Here is a 22,435-nt window from a genome sequence, read left to right on the forward strand (position 1 = left end):
CTGTTCCACCAAAAGCCAGAACCCAGGGTTGGGGGGGCGGGGGCAGCCTCACTGCCCAGGGAATCTCAGCTCTTCCAGCTTGAAGGTCCTGGCATCCAAGGAAGGGCCTGGCCCACCGGGCGACTCAGTCCCCCTCCTGTAGGCCGGGAGCCCAGGGGCTCCATCGGGTCCTCAGACCACTGAACCAGCAGGTAGAGAAGACGCTGTTTTACTAGTGGGGGATGGGTGCCAACCACCAGGGGAAAATGGGGTAGGTGCTCATTGGGAGTTGAACCGTATGCCCCCCCCCACTTTTTTCCCCTTTACTTTTTATCTTTGAGAGAGAGGGAGGGAGGGAGGGAGAGAACACGCGCAAGCACGGGTGGAGGAGGGGCAGAGAGGGAGACACAGCATCCGAAGCAGGCTCCAGGCCCCGAGCTGTCAGCACAGAGCCCGACGGGGGGCTTGAACCCACGAACTGCGAGATCATGACCTGAGTCGAAGTCGGACGCTCCACCGACTGAGCCACCCAGGCCCCACTATCCCCCCCAAATTCTTATGTTGAAGTTCTAACCCCAGCGTCTCAGAACAGAATTCTATCTGCAGGTGGGGCCTTTACAGAGGAGACTGCGATGAGGTCAATCCATGTGACTTATATCCTTCCAGGCAGGGAACACAAGGACACAGACACGTGCAGGAAGGAGGCAGCTGTGCACGAGCCCAGGAAAGAGGCCTCAAAGGAAGCAACCCTGCCCACACCTTGATGTCAGACTGGCCTCTGGGGCTGGGAGAGAACGCGTTTCTGCCGTTGGAGCCATGCGGGACTTTGTCACGCTCTGTCGTGACCACTGAGCTGGCTGAGACAGGTTTCATGAAAGGACGGGAAGACCATGCCTAGAACCCGGGGACTGCGCCTTGGGTGACAATAGCAGTCAGTGGGTAACGGTGCCCCACAGAGACACACGGACCGGGCCCCCCAGGCACTGAGGCACCCACGTGGGGCAAGAGGAACAGGTAGGGACTTGGGGGGTCAGAGGGATGGACAGTCATGCTGACTTCCCGCGATCGGGCAGTCGGGGGGACCTGGTGGCTCTTGGGTTTTGCGCGTGGACAGGGGACCGGCAGGTTTTGGAGAGCCAGAGGGGCTGAGTAGCTCTGGTCTTCCTCTGCCCTTCAGACCTCCCCCCGTCCTGAGCCCAACGTAGCCCCGGAGGGCAGCAGAGGAAGGGAGATCAGAGCCACCACACCCGCGCTCCTGCTCACAGGGCCCCCTCCCTGGCTGGCTGCGACCCCGGGCTGAAGGTCTCTGCTCCTTGCCAGGTGGCCTCTCCACACCTTTCTGTCTCTGGACCGGTAAGGGTGCCCCCACCCGCTCCATCTGCCTGGGGCGGGGTATGGGTGTGGAAAGGGGTCCCGGGGTCCTGTACAACCTGTGCAGCTTCCCTGCCCACGCCACACCCCTGCAAATGGTCCCGGGTCATCCTGGTCTCAGCGTGCTGTTTCCTTCTGGGCTCAGGTATAGAACTGGGATGATCATGCCGGCAGGCGCAGCCTACAGGTGGCGCTGCAGACCCTTTCGGCCGCTGGCCACGGTTGGGGCCAGATAGCTTGGAAGCCCTACCCGACCTCCCACCTGGGGTTACAGGGGACAGCCTGTCCGGGCTCAGGAAGGAGGTCCCCTCCTGGGCTCCAACCTGACCCAGGCAGGACCCCTCCAAGCACAGCCTCAGCCCCTGTTCTGCAGAACGGGCCGGGGACAGCAATGGGGCCCCCATACCCAGCAGTGATGCCAGAGACCCCAGGCAGGCAGGGCAGCTGTCCTAATGGCAGCCGGACCTCGGTCCCCCTGTGCTCAGCGTGCTCCCCATCCTGGCTCCCGCGGTGGGGGAAAGCACTCTGGAAGAGGGGGCGGGAGGCGGGGAAGGCCTTGCTGGAGCCAGGCCCCGACTTGGCTGCACGCCCATCCACAAAGGCCAACCCCAAGACTGATGAGCAGAAAGGCACTTTAAGGAGGCGAGCAAGTCACAGGACAAGGTGAACAGAGCCAAGTGACGGCCGGCAGTGGTCCGGCCCGCCTCAGCTCCTGGCCGCCCGGGGTCACCGGTCAGCTCCAGCTCACAGTCACTGGGCAGCGGCAGCCCTCACGGGGCAGGGACCTCCACGTACTGCACAGGGTTCGAGAAGGGGCCTGGTCGGGCCCAGTAGTCCACCGCTCGAACCCGGTAGGAGCCAGATGTGACAGCTGTGTCTGAGGCAAACAAACACGCGTGTTCTCGAGTGGGTGCCTCCTTGAACCCGCCCCAGGTTCCTGGAGTCCCCTAACCCTGGCCTTTACGAAGCCCTGGACCCCACCCCAGGGAACACCGTGCCAAGGCCAGGGCGATGGGTGAACATACCTGGGCTGAACACAAAGAGGTTAAAGGTCGACGGCTTCCTGCTGACAGGAGCGTACCCCTCACCACCTGCAGAGAACTGGACCTCATACGTCCACAGGCACCTGGGAAGGTCAGTCAGGACCGGGGCTGGCGTCCAGGTGGGGCGAGTGTAGACACCGCAGAGTTACAGCCCTATTGCCTACAGCCCCTTTTCTGACTCCTCCCGGGTCCCTGTACTCTTCCCGCAACGATGACGGGCCAGCTCGATGAAGAGAAGGGACAGGAGCCCGACTGCCACCTGTAAATGTCCCCTGTGGGTACCCTGCTCCCCCATCAACAGGTGTGGCGTCTTGGGCCATTTGTGTGGTTGTGCAAACAGCGGTGGCCAGGGTGTGAGGGGCAGAGGGCTTGGAGGACCACAGCTGAGTGACCACGTGGGCACTGCAGCCTCCGGGGACCAGAGTGGAGGGCAGGGGGAGGATGAACAGAACAGGGATTAGGGGTACCGGGAATGAACCCACTCACGCACTTGGAGACCACATGTTCATCTGACCAGACCAAGAGCACCTCCCCACTGGTCAGGGGCAGAGCCCGGAGCTGGGTCACCTGCAGGGAGAGAGGTGTCGTGACTGGGGGGTGGGGTTGGGGGGCTGGAGGGACCCGGGCAGTGGGGGAGGGGGCCGCCACTTGCCTGGCCTGGCGGCTTCTCTGGGCGTGCGCACACGTGCACCAGCAGGAGTGAGGGCAGTCGGAGCTCCGGGCGAAGCGTCAGGCGGCCGCTGGCAGGGAAGGGGCGCGGCGCCGTGGCCACTGGGTCCTAGGGGCAGGGACTGGTACTCGGGGCCTTGGGACCTTGGGAGCCTCCCCGCCCCGTTCCCACCCTGCCCTCGGACCTCGGATGCGCGCATGTGCCGGAACTCCTCTGCCGAGGGGAAGACCGGCCGGCCGAGGCGCTGCCACTCGCCGTGAGGGCTGCAGAACCGGTTGTCCAGGTAGAGTGTGACGTAGACGAGGCCTGCGGAGCCAGACGCTGGGGCCACGCCTCGCCGGGCCCGCCCCCTCCAGAGCCACCCCTTCCCCGGGACCCCGGCTCACCCGGCCCCGAGGGCACCCCGTGCAGGCGCAGGGTCAAGGCGACGCTGCGGTTGGGGTGGGTGCGCGTGTCGTCGCTCGCGTAGACCAGCACCGTGGCGCGCCAGGCGTCAGCGGGGCTGGCCGGGCGCTGCGCGCTGGCCAGGACGCCCACCGTGTGGTTGCTGTCCAGCAGCGTCCCGCCCTGCCACACCTCGGCCCAGAGCTGCTCGCCGTCTAGGGGGCGGGGAGCGGGGCTGCCGCTAGGCAGCAGTCGCAGCCCCTCTGCCCTCCCGGGGCCTCGCTTCCTGCCACTCAGCCTCCCCCCCCTCCCACTGCCACTAGGGGTCCCCCAGGCCACAGCCGCTGCGGCCCAGCGCGCTGGGGCGGGGAGCTGGACCGCTTGGGGCAAGAGCCGCCCCCACCCCCGGTAGGGCACGGTCACCACTAGGGCCTGGAACGACCCCCTGCCTAACCGAGCTCCGGCCCGGGTGCACCGGCAGCCCCGTGGGCGCGGGGAAGGCGGGGCGGGGGGTTACCCAGCAGGGCCAGCAGCGCCATGGCGGTGAGCACCGGCTTGCGCAGCAGCTGCACGTGCGGCGGGCGGGTGTTGTTGACCTGGAAGCGTGCCGTGAGCGTGCGCTGCGTGAAGGGGTGCGGGTGGTAACTCAGGAAGGCGTTGTCGTTGCTCAGGAGCGCGTAGCGCACGGGGGAGCTGCTGTTGGCCACCAGCAGGTTCTGGTGCTGCGCAATGACCTGCGGGGGTCCAGGGGGTCGGGATGTCCCAGGCCGCCCCACTGGAACCCGCCCTCCCGGTAAGGCACGCCGCCCTGGGGGGAGGTCCTTGGACGGGCCTACCTTCACCACCAGGGCCGCGTAGGTCACGTCAGCCCTCCAGGGCTGCGGCAGGGACCAGCCCACTAGCGGGTCAGCTTCGTCGTTGTAAATGGGGGTGTCGGCGAACTTGGGGAAGAGCCGCTGGATCTGTTGCACGGCCGCCTGCTCCTGCTCCAGGATGTAGATGGAACTGCCCGCGCCCTAGGGAGGCGGGCCTCAGGACCTCTGGGGCCAGCTCAGGTGACTGCCGCTTAAGCGCGGGTAGGGCTGCGGCTGGCGGGGGTGCCCGGCCGGGGGCCCAGCGCTTGTACCTTCTTGTGGAGGGAGATGTAGTCCAGCCGCACGCCCAACTCCCCCGTGAAGAAGTTGGTGCCGTTGTGACAGTGGCCCAGGAGGCCCCAGCACAGCGGGGAGCGCGGCCAGGGGTGAAAAGAGTCCCCAGGGCCGCCCAGGCGCAGAGCGGGGCTGACGGCTCGCAGGCCTTCGGAGCAGGCGTCGTAGTAGTTCAGGAAGCCTGGGTGGGGGAGGGACCTCGGAATCCACACGCCAGCGCCTGAGGTGATGCTCCCGCCCCTTCTCAGCCCACGGGACCCCAGGAGGTGCCCCCCACCTTGCAAGGTCATGGACACGTTGTCAAAGTCGTGGTGGTCTGGCTCGTTCCACGTCTCGAAGTTCCACTTGGAAACGTGGGAGAGTCCGTACCTGTCTGCAGAGTGTCCCCACTGGCACACGTGCCCCCCAGGGGCAAGGCCAAGCCTGTCCCGACTCCCAGGGAGACGGGCCCACGGTCGGAGGCTTGGAGGCGCTGACGACATCTCATTCCACGCGGGCCCACTGCACCCTGCCTGGCCTGCTGTCCCCATCCGGGGGCCCTGGCCCAGGGTTCGTGGCAGAGGCCAACAAGGCGGCCGGGGTGACGCGGGAGGAGCCTCCCCGGGAGCACCCCCCATTTCCCGCTAAGGTCTGTGCCCTGCCCACCAACGTATCTCCTGGCCAGGAGGGAGACCAGCTCCTTCCACTCAAACACCTGCCGCTTGTCCTCAAAGTCGGTGAAGCGTCTGGAGGGGCTGCCCATCAGCTCAAAGCCTGCGACACAGGAAGGTGGCCGTCCTGCCGCCCGCCCGCCGCACGGCAACCGTGCTCCACCCCGCCTGGGCTCCACCGTGCCGGCACGGAGGCCAGCCTCCCCGGTGCCTCACCAGTGCGGACGCAGAGGAGCCGGGTGGCGGGGAGGGGGCAGGACTGGCAGACGGAGGGTGGGGCTGGCTGCTCACCTGGGAGGAGCTGGTTCTCTCGGAGAAGATCCAGGAACCCATCCAGATGGGTGAAGTTGTAGCTCAGGCCTTGCTCCACTGACCCCCTATACGAGGACACTCGATGTCAGCACAGAGAGAAGTGGGCCCCAGACTGGAACCGAGGGCACGTGCACGCAGGCAGGGAGCCTGCAAGGTGCCACACAGGGCTCAGATCCAGACTCCTCAAGGGTCCCTGTCTTGGGAAAACGCCAACGACGGAAGCCTGCCAGTCATCGACAGCCTAGTATGAACTGGTGTGCCTGTGCCTGAACCCCATGCCCAAGCCTTTGGGCTCAGGCATGGCACGAGGCAGGCAGGTCTTTTGGAAAAGACACAACGGGACGGAGTAGGGGAGGACGAGGCACACTGAAGACAGCTGGCCGTGGACTGGGGAGCCGTGGGAGAAGAGCCCGGTAGGACCTGGTGGGTGCCATGCCTGTGTCTTGCATCACCTGGAGCTCAGGGCTCCAGAGTTGTCTCGACAGTACTCCTCTCCCCTCTCCCACACTCCGAGAGGCAACATGGGCAGTCAGAAGAGGGGGAAGGGCGGCCTCCCCCACGCCCCCACACCCCCACCCCCACCCCCACCCCAGACCAGGGCCGAATTTCCTCCGGTTCACATTCTGACAGGGGACAGAAATCATCAGGCAACTATTTGAATCTTTAAGGACACATCAGATGTACCACGAGGGAGAAGTGACAGGGAGCCAAGGGTCAGGCAGGGAGGGCCTCTCTGAAGTAACAACCAAGCAATGAGGCAGGCCAGCAAGAATGCCTCGGGGAACAGATAGGCAGCACGTGCAAAGGTCTTGGGGTAGGAATAAAGTTGTGGTTGTCAAGCAGCAGGAAGCATCAAGTGTGCCTGGGGCAGAAGAGGGTGCGGGCTGTGACAGGTCACTGGAGGCCTTGTGCCCATGGTGAGGACGGGACTGACTCATAAGGAAATGGGGCCCCTTTCAGAGGTCCAAGTGGAGCACTGCCACGACTTTAAGACTTTTTTTTTAAGAGCAGTTTTTAATAAATGTTTTTCTAATGTTTATTCAGTTTTGAGAGAGACAGAGTTTGAGCAGGGGAGGGGCAGACACAGAATCCAAAGCAGGCTCCAGGCTCTGAACTGTCAGCACAGAGCGCGACGCGGGGCTCGAATTCAGGAACCACGAGATCATGACCTGAGCGAAGTCGGACGCTTAACCTACTGAGCCACCCAGGAGCCCCTTAAGAGATCTAGGCTCACAGCAAACGTGAGGGAGGCACGGGGATGCCCCACGCCCCCTGCCCCCCCACAGCCTCCCCCGCGATCCACACCCCCACCAGCCGGTGCACCTGCTGGAGCTGATGCGTCGTCATCACCCCGAGTCCACGGCAGGGTCACCCTTGGTGGTGCACGTCCCGTGGGTCTGGACGAGCGCATGATGGCAGGCGCCCACCACCCTGGCGCCACACGGAGCTGCTTCGCTGCCCTAAAAATGCCCCGGGCTCCAGCTGGTCACCCTCCCCGCCTCCCCCTGACAATCGATGACCCTTTTACTGTCCCCGTAGTTCTACCTTGGTTTTGAAAGAGCCCCAGGCAGAGGTGTAGTGCCAGGACTGGGTCGTGGCCACAAAGGCAGCGGGAAGGACCTACAGCAGATTTTCGGGGCGGAGGGACGTCTGCTGATGAACAGGGGACATCTTACACAACGCTTCGGACTTCGCTTGAGCAGCTAGGTGGGCAGGGGTGCAGGTGGCAGAGGCAGGCAGGGGTGAGCCTACGCGGAGGCGGACATCCAGGGGTGGAGCTGGCATTGGAAGCCGGCGGCCTTTCGGTCAGGCGCAGTGGGGGTGGGGCAGCGCAGGAGCAAGCGCTGAGCCTGGGGTGGGCCTGGGCGGGGGCGGGGTGTTGCCTAGTGAGGAGCACAGGCAGGTGGGTGGCAGGGGCTCAGGTGTGAGAACACACCTGCTCTGTGGCTCCATCTGCGGGAGGGAGGTGCCAAATGTCAGGAGGGCCTGCACTGCGCCCTCTTGTGGCGGCCGGGCTCGTCCTGCGCGGTCGGCAGTCCGGCCAGGTGGGGGGTCACGACACGATCCGGCCCTCGAGAGCTTTTCATCTGTCAACCTCCCATCCCACGCCCCAGCCTGGCCGGCCCAGCGTCGTCTTCCCGGACACAGCCAACGCCCCCCCCCAACGTCCTTCCCTCCCCCACCCCTCACTTCGTACGAGGTCAAGGCCGAGCCGGGGTCTGGCTTCCGAAGCCCACCTGAGGGACCAAGTCCAGCCAACCAGGCCCAAGTGCCCCCTGCCCGTCCTGGGCCCCGCACTCTGCCTCCCCTTGCCGGCTGGCCCCTCTGTGTAGGGGTGCGTCTTTCCACCAGGGGCTCAGCAGGATGAGCTTTTGGGCAGCGGGGATCACCTCCCTCACCCGTTTCTCCCGCATCCAAAGGTCACAGCCGGTAGCAAAGAAAACTAACAAGCAGTTGGGTAAAAATTAAATGCACACAGCAGACCGTTCCAAAGTCCCACTACTGTGGGGGAGGGGGCGTGGGCCACGGGTGGTGGGGTGACCCGGTGCAAAGTGAAGGCATATGCAGGGGCTCGGGGCTTTCTCTGCACACCCTAGCAGCGGTAATCCCGGCCTGCTGAGTTTACACTGGGTAGGAGGCACCGCGGGGCTCAGATCAATGCTCCTGCACTTGGTGTGGGGTGGGGGGGTGGGGGTGGTACCCCGGGGGGAGCCCCAGCGGCAGAGGCATCCGTAGCCTGTCACCCTGAGTAGATATGAGTGTCCCCTTCTCCAGCCAGCCTCGGCAGCCAAGGATAATCTGGGGGCTAATACACCTGCCCCAGGGGCCAGAAGACCCGACCTCAGAGGCGACCCCTGGCCAACGAACCCCGGGGAACGGTCCTTAGGCCCCGCCTTCCGCACCTTGGTCTCCCTCTGCCCGGGCCCCGTTCAGAGAGAGGTTTGAGAAACCTAATTTAGGGAGGGGGCTGAGCAGCGAGGTGAAGCGTGCAGCCCACCCCAGCACTCCCCCTGCAGCGAGGCGCGGCTCTCGGAGGGCCCGGCCTCCACTCCGCGGCCCCCCGCAAGGGTCCGAACGTGGGCACGGGGGCCGGGCCTGCGGCGGCGGCACAAAGGCCTCATTCACGCACGCGGCGGCGGGCGGCGGCTCCGGGGGCCCCCGCGGCAGGGCCTGAGCGCGTGCGCCGGGGGCAGAGCTGCGCCGGGGCCGGTGAGTGCGCGGGGCGGGGGGGGGGGGGGGGGCGCGGGGGCGGGGGGGCACGAGCGCGTGAGCGCGGGGCCGCGGCCGCGCGTGCTCGGCGGCGGGGGCGCGCGCTCCCGGCGCAGACGGACGGGAGGGGAGGGGAGCGAAGCGCACGGCCGGCCCCGGGCGGCTCGGAGGGGGAGATGCAGCGCGGATCCCCCGGCGCACCTGCAGCCTCGGTCCGGGGATGGGGGTAGGGGGGTGTCAGGCTCCCGGCCAGCGCGGCAGAGGCCGCTTACTCTCCACCTTGCCACCTAGAACCTCGGGGCTCGCGGTAGGCGTGTCTTTAGGGAGAAGCTCGCGTCAGGTCTCCAGGGCCCCGGAGGTGGTCGGCCCCGCCTCTTCGCACTTAGGGTCAGGATGCAAGGTTTCCTTTCCAAAGGAGTGTGTTTGACCACTTGAAACGGTGATTTACGGGCAAATATTAAGGAAACAACCACGTGGCCCAGAGCTGGGCAGCGGTCCCCCGAGGGAGGTTCCTGCCGATCTGTACTAGACCCCACGGCCCCCGTCCCAGTGAGGTCTGCAGCTCCCTCCCGGCGCCCACCTTAGCGCCAGTGTGGGCGTCAGCAGCCCCTCTGGCAGGCAGGGGCCCAGAACCACAGGTCCCTCTGTGCCCCTCCAGATCCCAGGTGAAGGTCGCCGGCCTCAATGCACAAAGAAAACAGGCAGAGGGACCCGGTGGGGGCAGGGTTGGGGGTGGTGTCCTGAAATTCTCTCAAAGGTCACATGTGACCTCACTGTTATCTCCTCGCCTGATTTAGGCAGGCAGCCTGGGCAGGGGCTGCAGGGTTATGAGGTCCGATCCCTGCCACCAAGGCCAGCCCGAGGCCAGCCTCCATGCTGCATCTGACTGGACAGGGGCTCTGATGGGCCAAAAGAGCCCCTCCCTGAAATCTCTCCACCTGCCACGAATCTCACCCCAGAACCTCCGGAGACCCCTGCCCCCCCCCTTCCTAAGACAGAGGAAGGGCTCCTTCCTACATTAGGTCCCCACCCCAGGTACTCCCTTTCTTACACCAGCACCCAGGCCCCATCCCCCACCCCAGCATGCACACACGCGTATCTGCCCTGGCCTCCGCTGCTCTGTGCCCGAGTCCTCTGTGTCACACAGCCCGCGCTCTGTCCCCCATCTAGGGAGACCCCCAAGGGCGATGAGGCTCCCGCCTGGCAGGCCACCCAAGGAATTCTCCCTCTGCCCCCTTGCCAGTAGCTGGGACAGGAGATAAAGTTTATATGACCCCCTCAATAGCTACCCTCCTCTCTGCACCCTGAGGTGAACCTCATCTGCCCCAGGGAGGGGTCCGAAGCCCGGAACTGCCCTAGCTTGTCCCCCCAGCCCAAAACACGGCTTCTGGTCTGGGCAAACAGCTCCCCGCCAGGGGCCAAGCGGGTCCTGGGCTGGACTCTGGGGGGTAGGTGGAGGCAGGACCCTCAGCTCTGTCCCAGGTAGACGGCAAAGCCCCCTGGGACGGGCCCTTCCCACGTAGCCCTTCAGCATGGTGGGAGGGGGGCTCCCCTTCACTGGGTGTAAAGGTGGGGAACCTGAGACTCAGAATCGTGTTAAAAACAGCTGTCCACCCTTCACGGGGCATGAGAGGAATCATTTAAAGGGATCGCCTTCACTCCAGCTCTCCCAGGCAGACCCCACCTGCCTCAGAGAGACCGGGGACGCGGCAAGGCCGGGCACCTGCCAGTCACCGGGGGTTGGACCCGCACCCCACGGCAAGAAGGGCAAACCTGGCTGGCAGTGTGTCCCGATGCCTGGCGGCACCCCCCGCCCCGCCCACAGCAGTCCACGCGCATGTGCACACACATACTCAGCAACAGCCCCGCGCCTGCTTTCCACACGAGGCCACAGAACAGAGGCTGGGACACGGCTGCCCGGTGCCCGGCTGGCTCAGGTACACTTGGCCCGTGCTCCAGAGCAGACCAGAACCGTCTCATGGCAGAATAGGGAGGATGTCCAGGGATGGGATGAGGCGACCAGCCCCGACCCGGGTACCCCTCTCATCCTTGCCCATCCTTGGTCAGTCGTGCGACCACGGCAACGGGCCCCAGAGCTGCAGGCTCACGTCCCAGGGCTGGCTGGGCTCGCGCGCCTCCCGCCCCCCAAAGGACCCCAGGACCCACGCGCCCTGCGCAGCTCTTTGCTGCCCTCACCCACGCTGCCCCGTACCTGGAGCCCCATGGGGGGATGGGAGCTTACCAGAGGTGCACACACTCGCACCTACTTGTGAGCTGGGATTACAGTACAACTCCCTGGGTTAGCCACTCGGGTAACGCTCATCTGGGGGAAACCCATGACTCAGCAATCTTTGGGGTAAATAATTGAACCGCAAACCCAGTTTGGCTAAGCAGTCACGTGGTAACCACAGAGCGCGGCCCGCGGTGGGCGCCAGACCTGCCGCGGCCCGGCTCCTGGCTCCGGCTCTGCGTCAGAACCCGCCGTCCACAAGTCCCCACCGGCTAACAAGCCAGAGAGCTCTGGCCGTGCAGGCGGCCGGCAGAGTCGGGCCTTGGAGCCCTGACAAGCCAGGGGCCTCGCTACCCTCCCGCCCACCCAGCCTGTGAGGGGCTCCCCAGGTAAGAATCATCCCGGGGCCCCGCCGCAGGGCCGTGGAGCCCTCAAAGCCACAGCAGAGGCCGGCTCCCTGGGTGAAGGGGAGGGGCAGGACGATTCTCGGGTTTCCTCTCGGGCCCCTCAGGCACAAGGCAGATGCCATTTCAACAGTGTTCATGCCACACACCCAGACCCTGGGGGGCTTGGGGGGACCCTTGTGTGGTGAGGTCTCCACAGGAAGGAAACACGACTCACGACGTCCCCCTAGTGCTCGGGGGGGGGCCGTGCCTGCCAGGCCGTCCTCCACCCCCCAGCGAAACTGCGGGCTGCGTGTCCTGGGCCAGCGAGTGAGAAGTCAAGGACGGGGCTGGGCCCCAGCAGGTGAGGTGCCCTTGGGACACAAGGGACAGTCCCAGACTCGCGCTCCATGGTGCACCTGTGTGGTCTGAGACCCAACCCAGGAGTGTGTCCCACAGTCCCAGGTGACGGGGCAGGTGACAGACGCCAGCCACCCCCACTTCCCTCCCGGCTGGCCTCGTCTAAGATCAGCCTCCCAAAGCGCATCCCGGGAATTCTGCCACGAGGACCGGGGGGTATAGGGAGTGCTGCTGTGTGAGCAGCCCCTCCGGGAGCAAAGATCTGGGGTCTCCCTATCTTCAAGGTTCAACAGGGGGCACCAGGAGGCGCTCTTCCTCTAAGCCCCAGGGCCCATGGTGCAGCGGTGATGGGAGGGCCGCCGGAGGGACCCCGGGGACTTGGGTGGCGGAGAGGCGTGGACGTGGGCACGGGGAGGTGGGCCGGGAGCAGCGGAGCTGGGTCTGGCCACATGGGAGTCTGGGTCTCTGTGCCGCCCGCTGACCCCAGCAGGGATGCCCACCTCTGTTTCAGGTCTTCCCAGGATGGACGTGTCCCCCGACTGCACGCAGCAGGGCGGGGGGCTGGTGCTGGTCCGCCGGCGGCCCCCAGTGCCCCCGGGCCTGCGCGAGATGCTTAAAGCCAGGCTGTGGCGGGGCTGCACCTGCAGCACGCGCGGGGCCTGGGCGCTGGCGCAGGACCTGCTCCCCGCCACGCGCTGGCTGCGCCACTACCGCCCGCGGGAGGCCCTGGCGGGCGACGTCATGTCCGGGCTGGTCATCGGCATCATCCTGGTGCCGCAGGCCATCGCCTACTCGCTCCTGGCAGGGCTGCAGCCCATCTACAGTCTGTACACGTCCTTCTTCGCGAACCTCATCTACTTTCTCATGGGCACCTCGCGCCACGTGTCCATGGGAATCTTCAGCCTGCTCTGCCTCATGGTGGGCCAGGTGGTGGAACGCGAGCTGCTGCTGGCTGGCTTTGACCCTGCCCGGGACGGCCCGGGGTCCGGGGACAACGGCACCACCCTCAACGCCTCGGCCACACTGGTGCTCGGGCCACGGGACTGCGGGCAGGACTGCTACGCCGTCCGTGTCGCCACCGCCCTCACGCTGGTGGCTGGGATTTACCAGGTGAGGGGCTGACCGCACTGGGGTTCTGCAGAGCCTGGGCGCAGGTCCGGACCGCTCGCTCAGCCACTCAGAGCAGACCCCTCACTCGCTCGCCACCCCCAGAAGGGCCAAGGCCAGGGCAGTGCGGGGTCAAGGCCTCAGAGGGCAGCGGGTTTAGCCAGCAAGGGCGGGGCGGGCATAGGCGCAGGTGGGCACGGGGTGGCGGCCCGGACGGGGCACCCGAGGGTCTTAGGGTGCCCGGGAACAGGGACCCTGTCCAGGGATGGCTGGCCGGGCATGGCCTGGCCTGCCCGCCCTGATTTCACACCCTCCCAAGGGCCGCAGGTCTCTGGGGAGAGGGGAACAGTGCCACCCGCAGGACAGGAGAAGGGAGCGGCTTTCCAGCGCCTGGAGCCCGCACGTGTGAGAGAAGCAGAAGCGAGCGTGTAAGGGCCCACGTGCACCTCCGTGTCTGCCGTGCCTGTGTGTGCACGCGCGTGGGCAAGGGACTCCAGACAGAGTCCGTTCGGGAAAGCAGCAGCAGCGGCAGCGGCGAGAAGGGGTGTGGGGCTCTGTGCCGCGGCCGCCCCGTCGGCGGCACCGCTGCCCTGACCGCGCTCTGTCCGCAGGTCCTCATGGGCGTCCTCCGGCTGGGCTTCGTGTCCACCTACCTCTCACAGCCCCTGCTCGACGGCTTTGCCATGGGGGCCTCGGTGACCATCCTGACCTCCCAGCTGAAGCACCTGCTGGGCGTGAGGGTCCCACGGCACCAAGGGCCGGGCATGGTGGTCAGCACGTGGCTGAGCCTGCTGCGCGGCGCCGGCCAGGCCAACCTGTGCGACGTGCTCACCAGCGCCACGTGCCTGGCCGTGCTGCTGGCCGCTAAGGAGCTGTCGGACCGCTGCCGCCACCGCCTGAAGGTGCCGCTGCCCACGGAGCTGCTGGTCATCGTGGCGGCCACGCTGGCGTCCCACTTCGGACGGCTCCACGAGCGCTTTGGCTCCAGCGTGGCCGGCGACATCCCCACCGGGTTCGTGGCCCCCCGGCTGCCCGACCCCGGGCTGATGCGGCGCGTGGTGCTGGACGCCGTGCCCCTGGCGCTGGTGAGCTCCGCCTTCTCCGTGTCCCTGGCGGAGATGTTCGCCCGGAGCCACGGCTACTCCGTGCGAGCCAACCAGGAGCTGCTGGCCGTGGGCTGCTGTAACGTGCTGCCTGCCTTCTTCCACTGCTTCGCCACCAGCGCCGCCCTGTCCAAGAGCCTGGTGAAGACGGCCACCGGCTGCCACACGCAGCTGTCCAGCGTGGTCAGCGCCGCCGTGGTGCTGCTGGTGCTGCTGGTGCTGGCGCCGCTGTTCCGGGACCTGCAGCGGAGCGTGCTGGCCTGCGTCATCATCGTCAGCCTGCGCGGGGCCCTGCGCAAAGCGAGGGACGTCCCGCAGCTGTGGCGGCTCAGCCCGGCCGATGCGCTGGTCTGGATGGCCACCGCGGCCACCTGTGTGCTGGTCAGCGTCGAGGCGGGGCTGCTGGCGGGCGTCCTCCTGTCCCTGCTCAGCCTGGCTGGCCGCACGCGACGCCCACGGGCCACCCTGCTCGCTCAGATTGGGGACTCGGGCTTCTACGAGGACGCCGCGGAGTTTGAGGGCCTGGTCCCTGAGCCGGGCGTGCACGTGTTCCGCTTCGCGGGGCCGCTCTACTATGCCAACAAGGACTTCTTCCTGCGCTCGCTCTATAGACTCACGGGGCTGGATGCGGGGACGGCGGCCACCACGAGGAAGGAGCGGGGCCCGGAGGCCAGGGTCAGCGAGGGAGACCCCGTCGAGGGCACGGACCCGGGCCCAGCCAGCAGCACGGCCGCACGGCTGGTGCCCCCGGCGGCCGGCTTCCACGCGGTGGTCATCGACTGCGCCCCGCTGCCGTTCCTGGACGCGGCCGGCGTGGCCGCGCTGCAGGACCTGCGCCGAGATTACAGGGCCCTGGGCATCGCGCTGCTCCTGGCCTGCTGCAGTCCCCCCGTGAGGGACACCCTGAGGAGAGGCGGGTTCCTCGGGGACGACACGGGGGACGCCGCCGAGGAGGGGCAGCTGTTCCACAGCGTGCACAGCGCCGTGCAGGTGGCCCGAGCCCGCCACGGGGAGCAGACGGCCACCGACTCCACCCTCTAGCGCGGCCGGTGCCCGACGCCAGCCTGACCGCCCTTCCGGGAGCCCCGGGCGGACAGCCTCACGCCATCGGTCACTGACATCAATGAGCACAGTCGCCACTGCCCCCCCCCCCCCGCCGCCCCCGCCCCGAGACCGATGCTGTGCCCTGGAAGAACCAGGGAACACACAAAGGACTCGGACACTTGAACATCCAGGAACTACGCCTTTGAAACAAGCCACCACAGCCACCCCGGGCCCTGGTGCTGTGTGTACGCGGTGCTGCAGGGTCAGTCTGACGCTGGCTGTCACCGTCTCGTTTGAACAAGGGCCCGAGGCAATCACGAGGCCTCCCTTGGCCCGCCCGGCCCCAGTCCCACTGGCCACAGCGGGAGGGTCTGTGTCTCTGGGAGCCCTTCAAACACACACCCAAGTGCTCCTTACATCTCACGCCTCGGCCAGGCTGAGCTTTGCAAGGCCAAAGGTGGGCGTGATCGACCCAAGTTCCACTCAGCCCTTGGGCGGCGCTCCTGCAAAGCCTGACCTGAGGACACGGGGCACCAGGTGCGTGGGCGCACACTCTCCGGGGCTGGCTCCAGCCACGAAGCTGGCACAGCGGGACACCCACCTGACCCCGAGCCTCCAAGTCCTGTCCGGTGGGAAGCCAGCTGTGCCCAAACTCGGGGCTGCCCCGGGGAGCCCCCACGGCCCCGCGCGGCCTCCTCCACCGAGGACGTTTTGCCAGGAGGTGTCAGGGCAACAGGACACCCCCTCCGCTCTGCCCCCCATCACGGCCCACACTGCACCACACTGTCCTCCCGGACGCTGCCTCCTCTCGGCCTTGGTCTTCGTCTCCAGTAAGGGGGCTCTGCCCAGCTGCCCCCATCACTCACCTGGCCGTGATGAGCTCCAGCAGCCAGTGGGTCCGGACCTGCTCGATGCCGCCGTGGGGGACAGCGCCCACGTAGGCCATGTTGAGATGCTGGTCCCAGCTGAGGTCATACTGGTCAGCCTGGCTGTGAGGCAGTGGGGGACTGGGGACAGAACAAGGGGGGATGGGCCATTAGTCCCCAGGGGCGGGGCGCCAGAACAGCCCCTGCAGCTACAAATCCAGAGCCCCAGCCTGCCCCGGGACAGCAGCCCCCAGCAGCTGGACCCTGGAGTGCCCGCCGATGAATTTTACTGTCCCTGATGTAATAAAACGGCCCCTAACGCCAGGAATGCCACAGAGGCTCATGTTTATGGAAATGGGGGGCTCCCTGAGGAGAGAGGACCACATCCCAATACCCTGTTCCTTGTCCCACCAGCCAGGTGATCTTGGTTACAAGAATGACACGGGGGAAGGGGAGATAGGCAGACACGGAGAGGGGGATGGGGGTTGATAGGCCCCCTACAGGCGTGTCCGACTCCACTGGGGCTGCCCCCTTGGGAGGGGCCTGCGCCGCAGCCCCTCCTGCAGCCTGGCCTGCCCCCCAGCGGCCACCGGGCAAAATCAGCCAGCGTCCGCAGGCCTCCACCACACGGGGTACCCGCTCAGAAAAGCCCGGGGCGCACGCAAACACCGCGTGGCTCAGGCCGACAGAGGAAACCCCGGTCTGACTGCAGGACGGCTCCACGAGGAAGGAGGAGGCGGCCGTGGGCGCGGGAGCCCGAGTCCCTCCGATGCAACAAGGGGTCCAGGGAGATCGCGGGCGGGGAGCGCGTCCCGGGCCTGGGAGAGGCGCGCGGCGGGATGCAGGCGACAGCGGCCTCTCGGGCCTCAGTTTCCCCGCGCGGAGCGCTCACCAAAAGCCGGTGCTCCTCCAGAAGGGCCGCAGGGGCCGCAGCGCTCGGGCCGCGTCCACGAGCACCAGGTGCGGGGCCTCGGCCAGGGCCGGGGGCGCGGCCAGCAGCGCGACCAGGAGCGCGAGCGGCGCGGCGCGGGAGCGCGGGGGCCGCATGGCCGAGCGCGGCGGGGCTGGGGGAGAGGCGCGCACGGTCCCTTAGGCCCGGCAGGTCCCCCGCGCTCCGGGAGCCGAGGTCGGCGCAGCGCAGGCCGGTTCCGCCTCCGGGTCGCACGCCACGTGACCGCCACCTTGGGGGCGGGGGCCGGGGCGCCGGGCCGGGTCCGGGTGGGTCCTCGGAATCTGGGCGCGGGGGGGGGGGGGGGGAGGGGGGCGCGGGGCCGACGAGCGGGCTGGGATTAGAGGGCCGGGCCGCCGCGGTGGGGGTCCCCGCCCGGCTCCAGCCCCGGGCATCCCCGCACGCCGCCCCTTCCCGGCTGGGTCCGTCCCGGGTGCCGGTGCGGGTTCCCGCTCGTCGGCTGTGCGCGGGCGCCTCCTGCAAGCGCGCCCCGCCGTCTGGGGGCTCCGGTGTAAGCCGTTGTCTTGGTCGTGCTTCGGGGGATCGCCCCGGAGGCCGGGAAGTGGCCTAATGCGCGGGTCAGGCGGCCGCTTGACGGCTCAGACTTACGATGGCCGGACAGTGGGCACGGGTGGTCAGACGTGGGGCACATCTGGAAGGTGAGCGCTAGGACCTCCGATGGATTGGATGCAGGGGCGGGAGGAAGGAGCAGAGTCGAAGGTGACTCCCTGGGGCTTCGGCTTGGCACCGCGGGGCGCCCGGGTGGCTCAGGTCACGATCTCACAGCCTCTGGGGTGAGGTGAGGTCGAGCCCCGCGCCGGGCTCTGTGCTCACAGCTCGGAGCCCGGAGCCTGCTTCGGATTCTGTGTCTCCCGCTCTCTCTGCCCCTCCCCCACTCTCTCTGGTTTTCTCTCTCTCAAAAATAAATAGACATTAAAAGAATTAAAAAAAAAAAAAAAAAAGGAGGAGCAGGTGTGGTCAGGGGATAAGCTGCCTGCGAGGAGCCAAGTGAACATTTCGAGCAGACAGCTGGGTGATCGGGCCTGGGTGTGGGGCAGGTGGCCTTGAGGTGTTAACGTTTACACTTTAAGCTGTACACGTGCCCTGGGCAAGTCAGACAGCACTGCGTCTCCAAACACCAGAAGTCTCACCACACGGGGAAGACCCCTGTGCTGACACCACCCTCCCTCCATCCACAGAGCCCAAGGTACCAGTCCCTTCGGTTGGTGGCACAAAGTACATCTGAAGAGAAAAGAGCTGGCGATCTTTTTTTTTTTTTTTTAATATTTATTCATTTTTGAGAGACAGAGAGAGAGAGCATGCGCGCAGGTGGGGGGCAGGCAGAGAGAGACGGGGGACAGAGGATCCGAAAGGAGGTCCGCGCTGTCAGCACAGGGCCCGACGCGGGGCTCGAACCCATCAACTATGAGATCATGACCTGAGCGGAAGTCGGACGCTCAACCGAGTGAGCCACCCAGGCGCCCCAAGAGCTGGTGATCTTCTAAAAGTGAGGGAGGATAGCCTGCTACAAAATCAAGACGTGCCGCGAAGCCCGAGAGGAAAGGCACGAAGGAAGCAGAGCCCGAACACGTGGTGACGGAGTGCTGAAGCCAGAGACGGACGACGTGCCCCCAGAGCACACGGACTTTTCAACAGGAGCCACCGAAGCCAGCGGACAAGGAGTCCCGGAAATAAACCAGTGGCAAGCTGGAGTCTGAATCCGGCAAGAAGTGCACTTCAAAAGAGGTCAAATAAAGACGTTTTGGAGAAATGAGCTCTGCGGACGCTGGCCGCCACCGGCCCTCACTCGAGGAAACAGTACCTGGCGTCCGTCCTTCAAGCGGGAGAACGGCCCGGCCCGGCCCAGAGGCAGAGGACGGGTGTGCAGGATACAGATCTCACGGGGAGCGGTTTGCAAAACGGTAACGTGACATCTGGGGCTTCGACACGGCAGAGAATTGAAGCGCCCGACGGTAGCGCGGAAGTCGTGAGCGGAACAGACGCGCCGTGAGCCTAACGTGTCCACGGGCCTAACCCCCAGGGCCTCCGAGGGCGACCTTACGCGGTGAAGGCACTCGCAGGTGTGATTAAGCTAAGGATCTTGAGGTGGGGAGATGATCCGGGATGATCCGAACGGGCCCTACGCGTCACCACGGCGTCCTCGCGAGGGGGGCCGAGGGGGATCTGACAGGGAGGAGGCCGCGCAAAGACCTCAGAAGAGAGAGGCGGTCAGATTGTTCTCAAGTGTGTGCTCGGGGCGTGTCGTCACTGCTGTGCCGAGACGGGGAATGATGGCCGTGAGGGAAGAAGTTCACGCTCCCGTCCCGAGAAGCAGGAGGCCAGACGCGTGGTTCGGCGCCACACAGAGACACGAGGGCGGGGAGAGATCAGTGAGGGGCCTCACACGATGCGTCTCCATTGCACAGACGCTGGACGCTTCCCTCGGTGCAGGGAAGGGCGGCGGGGAAGCTGTTAAAGTCGGCGTGAGTTGGGCAAAGGGCCCTTAAGGAAGGGAGCTGAAGGCCCCGGGGCGAGACAGTGACTGACTGGGGTCCATTTATCGGACTGGGATACGCAAGAGTGAGGAGCCCACTACGTGTCTCGGCGAGAGCGGCTCTGTGGAAGGCCTCGGGGATGTGACAAGCGACCTGTGTCTCTGTTACCGTGTTAGTGACGCCTGTGACTCCAAAGGGGATGAGTACGTCTTGGCAGCAGTCGTGTCGTGGCCTCGGCATACCCGGAGACGTGTGGGAGTTTGGGTGCTGTTTTCGGCATCTGTGAGGCACGGGACGCCAGGCTTCTTCACTCCGAAGGGGACGGTTCTCAGGCAGCGGCCTGACGGTGCAGAGTCAGTGTGGACACGGGCCGTCGTTGGCCAGAGCGTCCGCTGCTGAGACAACCGCGTGGAGTCTGGCCAAGGGACCGGCCCTCGGGTCCCGTCCCCGCTCCGGGACGCCCTGGCAGCCGCGCTCCCCCGGGCGCCACCGCACACGGTGGCCCGTGGCCCGCCGGCTCCCGAGGGGCTCCCGGGCCGCCGGGGGTCTGGGGAGGAACGTGCTGCCGGCGAACCGTGAACGGGACCGAGAGCTGCTGGCCCCTGCGTCCTAGGGACTCTGTCCCGGGAGTCCCCCCGGAGGAGAGCGCAGGCTGCGTCAGGGCCTGCGGGCCCCGGGCAGCCTGGAGGGGGCACGGGGTCCTTCCGGGTGTGGAAGCGGCTGCGGCCGATGGGCCGCTGAGACGGGCACAGATCCGACGTCTCGGGAAACAGCACGGCGTTGACCCTGACGGTCGGGCTGCGGCACCGGCTCGTGCACATCTACTGTCAGCTGCCCTCAGGTTTTCCAGGTGAAACAACAGGCAAATTTGGGCCTGTATTTTCTCCCCTTATGTGGTTTTTTTCTTTCTTTTCTCCCCACCGCCCCCCCCCCCCCCCCCGTTTTAGGCTTTTCATTCCTGCATCAGGGGGAAGCGGAGGAAGGGCCTGTGGGGGCCTCCCCTGGGCGGGCCTCAACTGCAGCGGCTCCCCTCCCCCCTGCTTCTCCTCTTCAGAACCTTACTTTTCCTCTTTTTTACAAATATTTTTTATTCAAAGCATGTTTTTAACATTTATTCATCCTTGAGAAAGAGACAGAGACAGAGGGCAAGCAGGGGAGGGGAGAGGGACAGACAGAGAGGGAGGCACAGAATCCGAAGCAGGCTTCTCCGGGCTCCGAGCCGTCAGCACAGAGCCCGACGCGGGGCTCGAACCCACGAACCGTGAGATCGTGACCTGAGGCGAAGTCGGACGCTTAACCGACGGAGCCCCCCAGGTGCCCCTTTTCTCGTAAACAAGATCTGGCTTGTATCTCTGGGCAGGTAAAAACTTTTTCCCCCTGACTGTTTTTGCTTACTTTCTCCATTCTCGATGCTCTGGCATTTGGGCCTTGGGCCTGGAGAGGGTGCCCCTCCTGGGGCTAGTCAGTTCCTGGAGAGGGCCTTCGCTGCAGACGGACCAAGCCAAGCCCGCACCCCCACACGCCCTTCATCTCTCTCACGCGCCAAACCAACAGCCCCTCCCCCAAAGCCACCCCATGGCCAGATGCCGGACACCCAGGGACCACCGCTGTAGCCTAGGCCTGACGAAATGGTTCAAACTACCCAATCCTAAACTTAGTCCCTGAGCCTGCTGCCCACCCGTCCCTTCCCGCGAGAACCCCGGTGAACGGCAGTTGTTTCCATTTCTGTCCCCTTATCATATCTGATTAAAACGAATCCCGGGAACAAATTTCAGAGCAAAGATGCCATACTTTGATGACGGAGGAAGGGGTCATGAGCACAGGAACGCAAGGAACACAGCTCTAGAAGGTGGCGAAGGCCCGCCGTCGTCCTCTGTGGGGGGCGTGGTCCCGCCCACCCCTTGAGCACACGCAGCGGGCTTCTGCTGTCAGATCTGGACTGTGGAGCCACCACGGGAGGCAGCGCGGCACGGGCCAAAGACGGACAGGCACCAGAGGGGCACAGCAGGTCCACACAACGGCATGGATTCACACAGGGCCTTGGTCACATGGTCGTATGATTTTGTAAAGCTTGCTAAAGGGAGATACTATGAGCACAGCAGTTCCCACACTGCCTCAGGCTCCCCGGTCACTTCCCCTGTCACCGGGGTGGTTCGGGGTGGGGGGGGGGGGGCTTTTCAGGATCCGGTCAAGGGGAAGCTGAGCTGTGAAAACACGAGTCGGGGTTTGGCGGAGTATATGTATGTCCTTCCTAGTCACTTCCTCGCACGGCAAAGTTAATGCCAGGTACCCTGGCACAGAAAACACTTCCAGGAACACCCTGGCAATTAACCAAAAGGAGTGAATCACACGGACTTTTGGAGCGGGATTAAACGTTCCGCTGATTTAACAGGAAATGCTGACATCAAGATAACGTAGAACCCTAATAGCCAGTGGGACGAGGACATGATGGAAGGCGGTTCATCGGATCCGTAAGGGCTTTTGAGATTAGTCACAACACAAGAAAGTGCACTGTCCCAAGACTTTCCAGCTTGTAAATGAAACTTGTCAAAGTTCTCTCCAAATTTGTGGTCGTAACAATGGATATGAGCTGCGGGTAATGAGTTGTCAAGTGAGGACTTTTGTAAAAGAGAAGTCATCATTTTGTTTTCAATCTGCTGCGTTAGAGACACTGAGTTCTCCTTCTCTTTCGTCCTCGGAAAGTAATATCTCAAAGTTTTATGAGACAATAGAAGCACGTGGGGGGCTCCGTCAGTCGAGCATCTGACTTCGGCTCAGGTCACGATCTCACAGTTGTGAGTTCGAGCCTCTCATCAGGCTTACCGCGGTCAGTACGGAGCCCGCTTCAGATCCTCTGCCCGACCCCCCGGCCCCTCCCCTGCTCGTGCTCTCTCTCTCAGAAATAAAAAATAAACATAAAAAAAGGAAGAGACAATAAAAAATGTAGATGATAAATGTATCATAGTGGAGTGCCATGCAGTTATGAATAAAAATTGTACTTTCTGGATTTGGGGATGTTTGTGCTATTGTCAATTTTTTAAAAGAGTATTATTTTTTCTCTCATTCTGAATAGATACGTGTCTACTTGTATCATAATTTGCATTCTTTCCTAAAGGGAGAGGCTGTCCCAG

General features: G+C 65.1%; 2 protein-coding genes across 3 annotated transcripts; one reads left to right on the top strand and one right to left on the bottom strand.

The window, feature by feature from the left end:
- Nucleotides 1–1,965: 1,965 nt before the first annotated feature.
- Nucleotides 1,966–17,015, bottom strand: IDUA (alpha-L-iduronidase). 2 transcript variants are annotated; one of them, XM_047847123.1, is made up of 14 exons: nucleotides 16,753–17,015; nucleotides 15,861–16,001; nucleotides 5,537–5,622; nucleotides 5,241–5,348; nucleotides 4,873–4,968; nucleotides 4,574–4,776; nucleotides 4,284–4,463; nucleotides 3,965–4,067; nucleotides 3,450–3,662; nucleotides 3,248–3,369; nucleotides 3,046–3,171; nucleotides 2,884–2,960; nucleotides 2,376–2,476; nucleotides 1,966–2,227 (listed from the first exon to the last, which is right to left on the bottom strand). In XM_047847123.1, the coding sequence occupies exons 1-14, from the start codon at nucleotides 16,905–16,907 to the stop codon at nucleotides 2,121–2,123; spliced, it is 1,818 nt and encodes a 605-aa protein (XP_047703079.1). In that variant the 5' UTR covers nucleotides 16,908–17,015; the 3' UTR covers nucleotides 1,966–2,120. The 2 variants fall into 2 exon arrangements, with proteins under 2 accessions (XP_047703079.1, XP_047703078.1); XM_047847122.1 differs by having other exon boundaries at nucleotides 3,965–4,181; nucleotides 16,753–17,014.
- SLC26A1 (solute carrier family 26 member 1) lies at nucleotides 12,263–22,273 on the top strand. The gene is given in 3 exon segments (XM_047847126.1): nucleotides 12,263–12,850; nucleotides 21,591–21,621; nucleotides 21,624–22,273. Coding segments are annotated over 3 exon segments (672 nt in total). The 3' UTR covers nucleotides 21,677–22,273.
- Nucleotides 22,274–22,435: the final 162 nt, after the last annotated feature.

The sequence above is a fragment of the Prionailurus viverrinus genome, unplaced genomic scaffold (assembly GCF_022837055.1).
Source record: "Prionailurus viverrinus isolate Anna unplaced genomic scaffold, UM_Priviv_1.0 scaffold_45, whole genome shotgun sequence".
Lineage (NCBI taxonomy): Eukaryota > Metazoa > Chordata > Mammalia > Carnivora > Felidae > Prionailurus > Prionailurus viverrinus.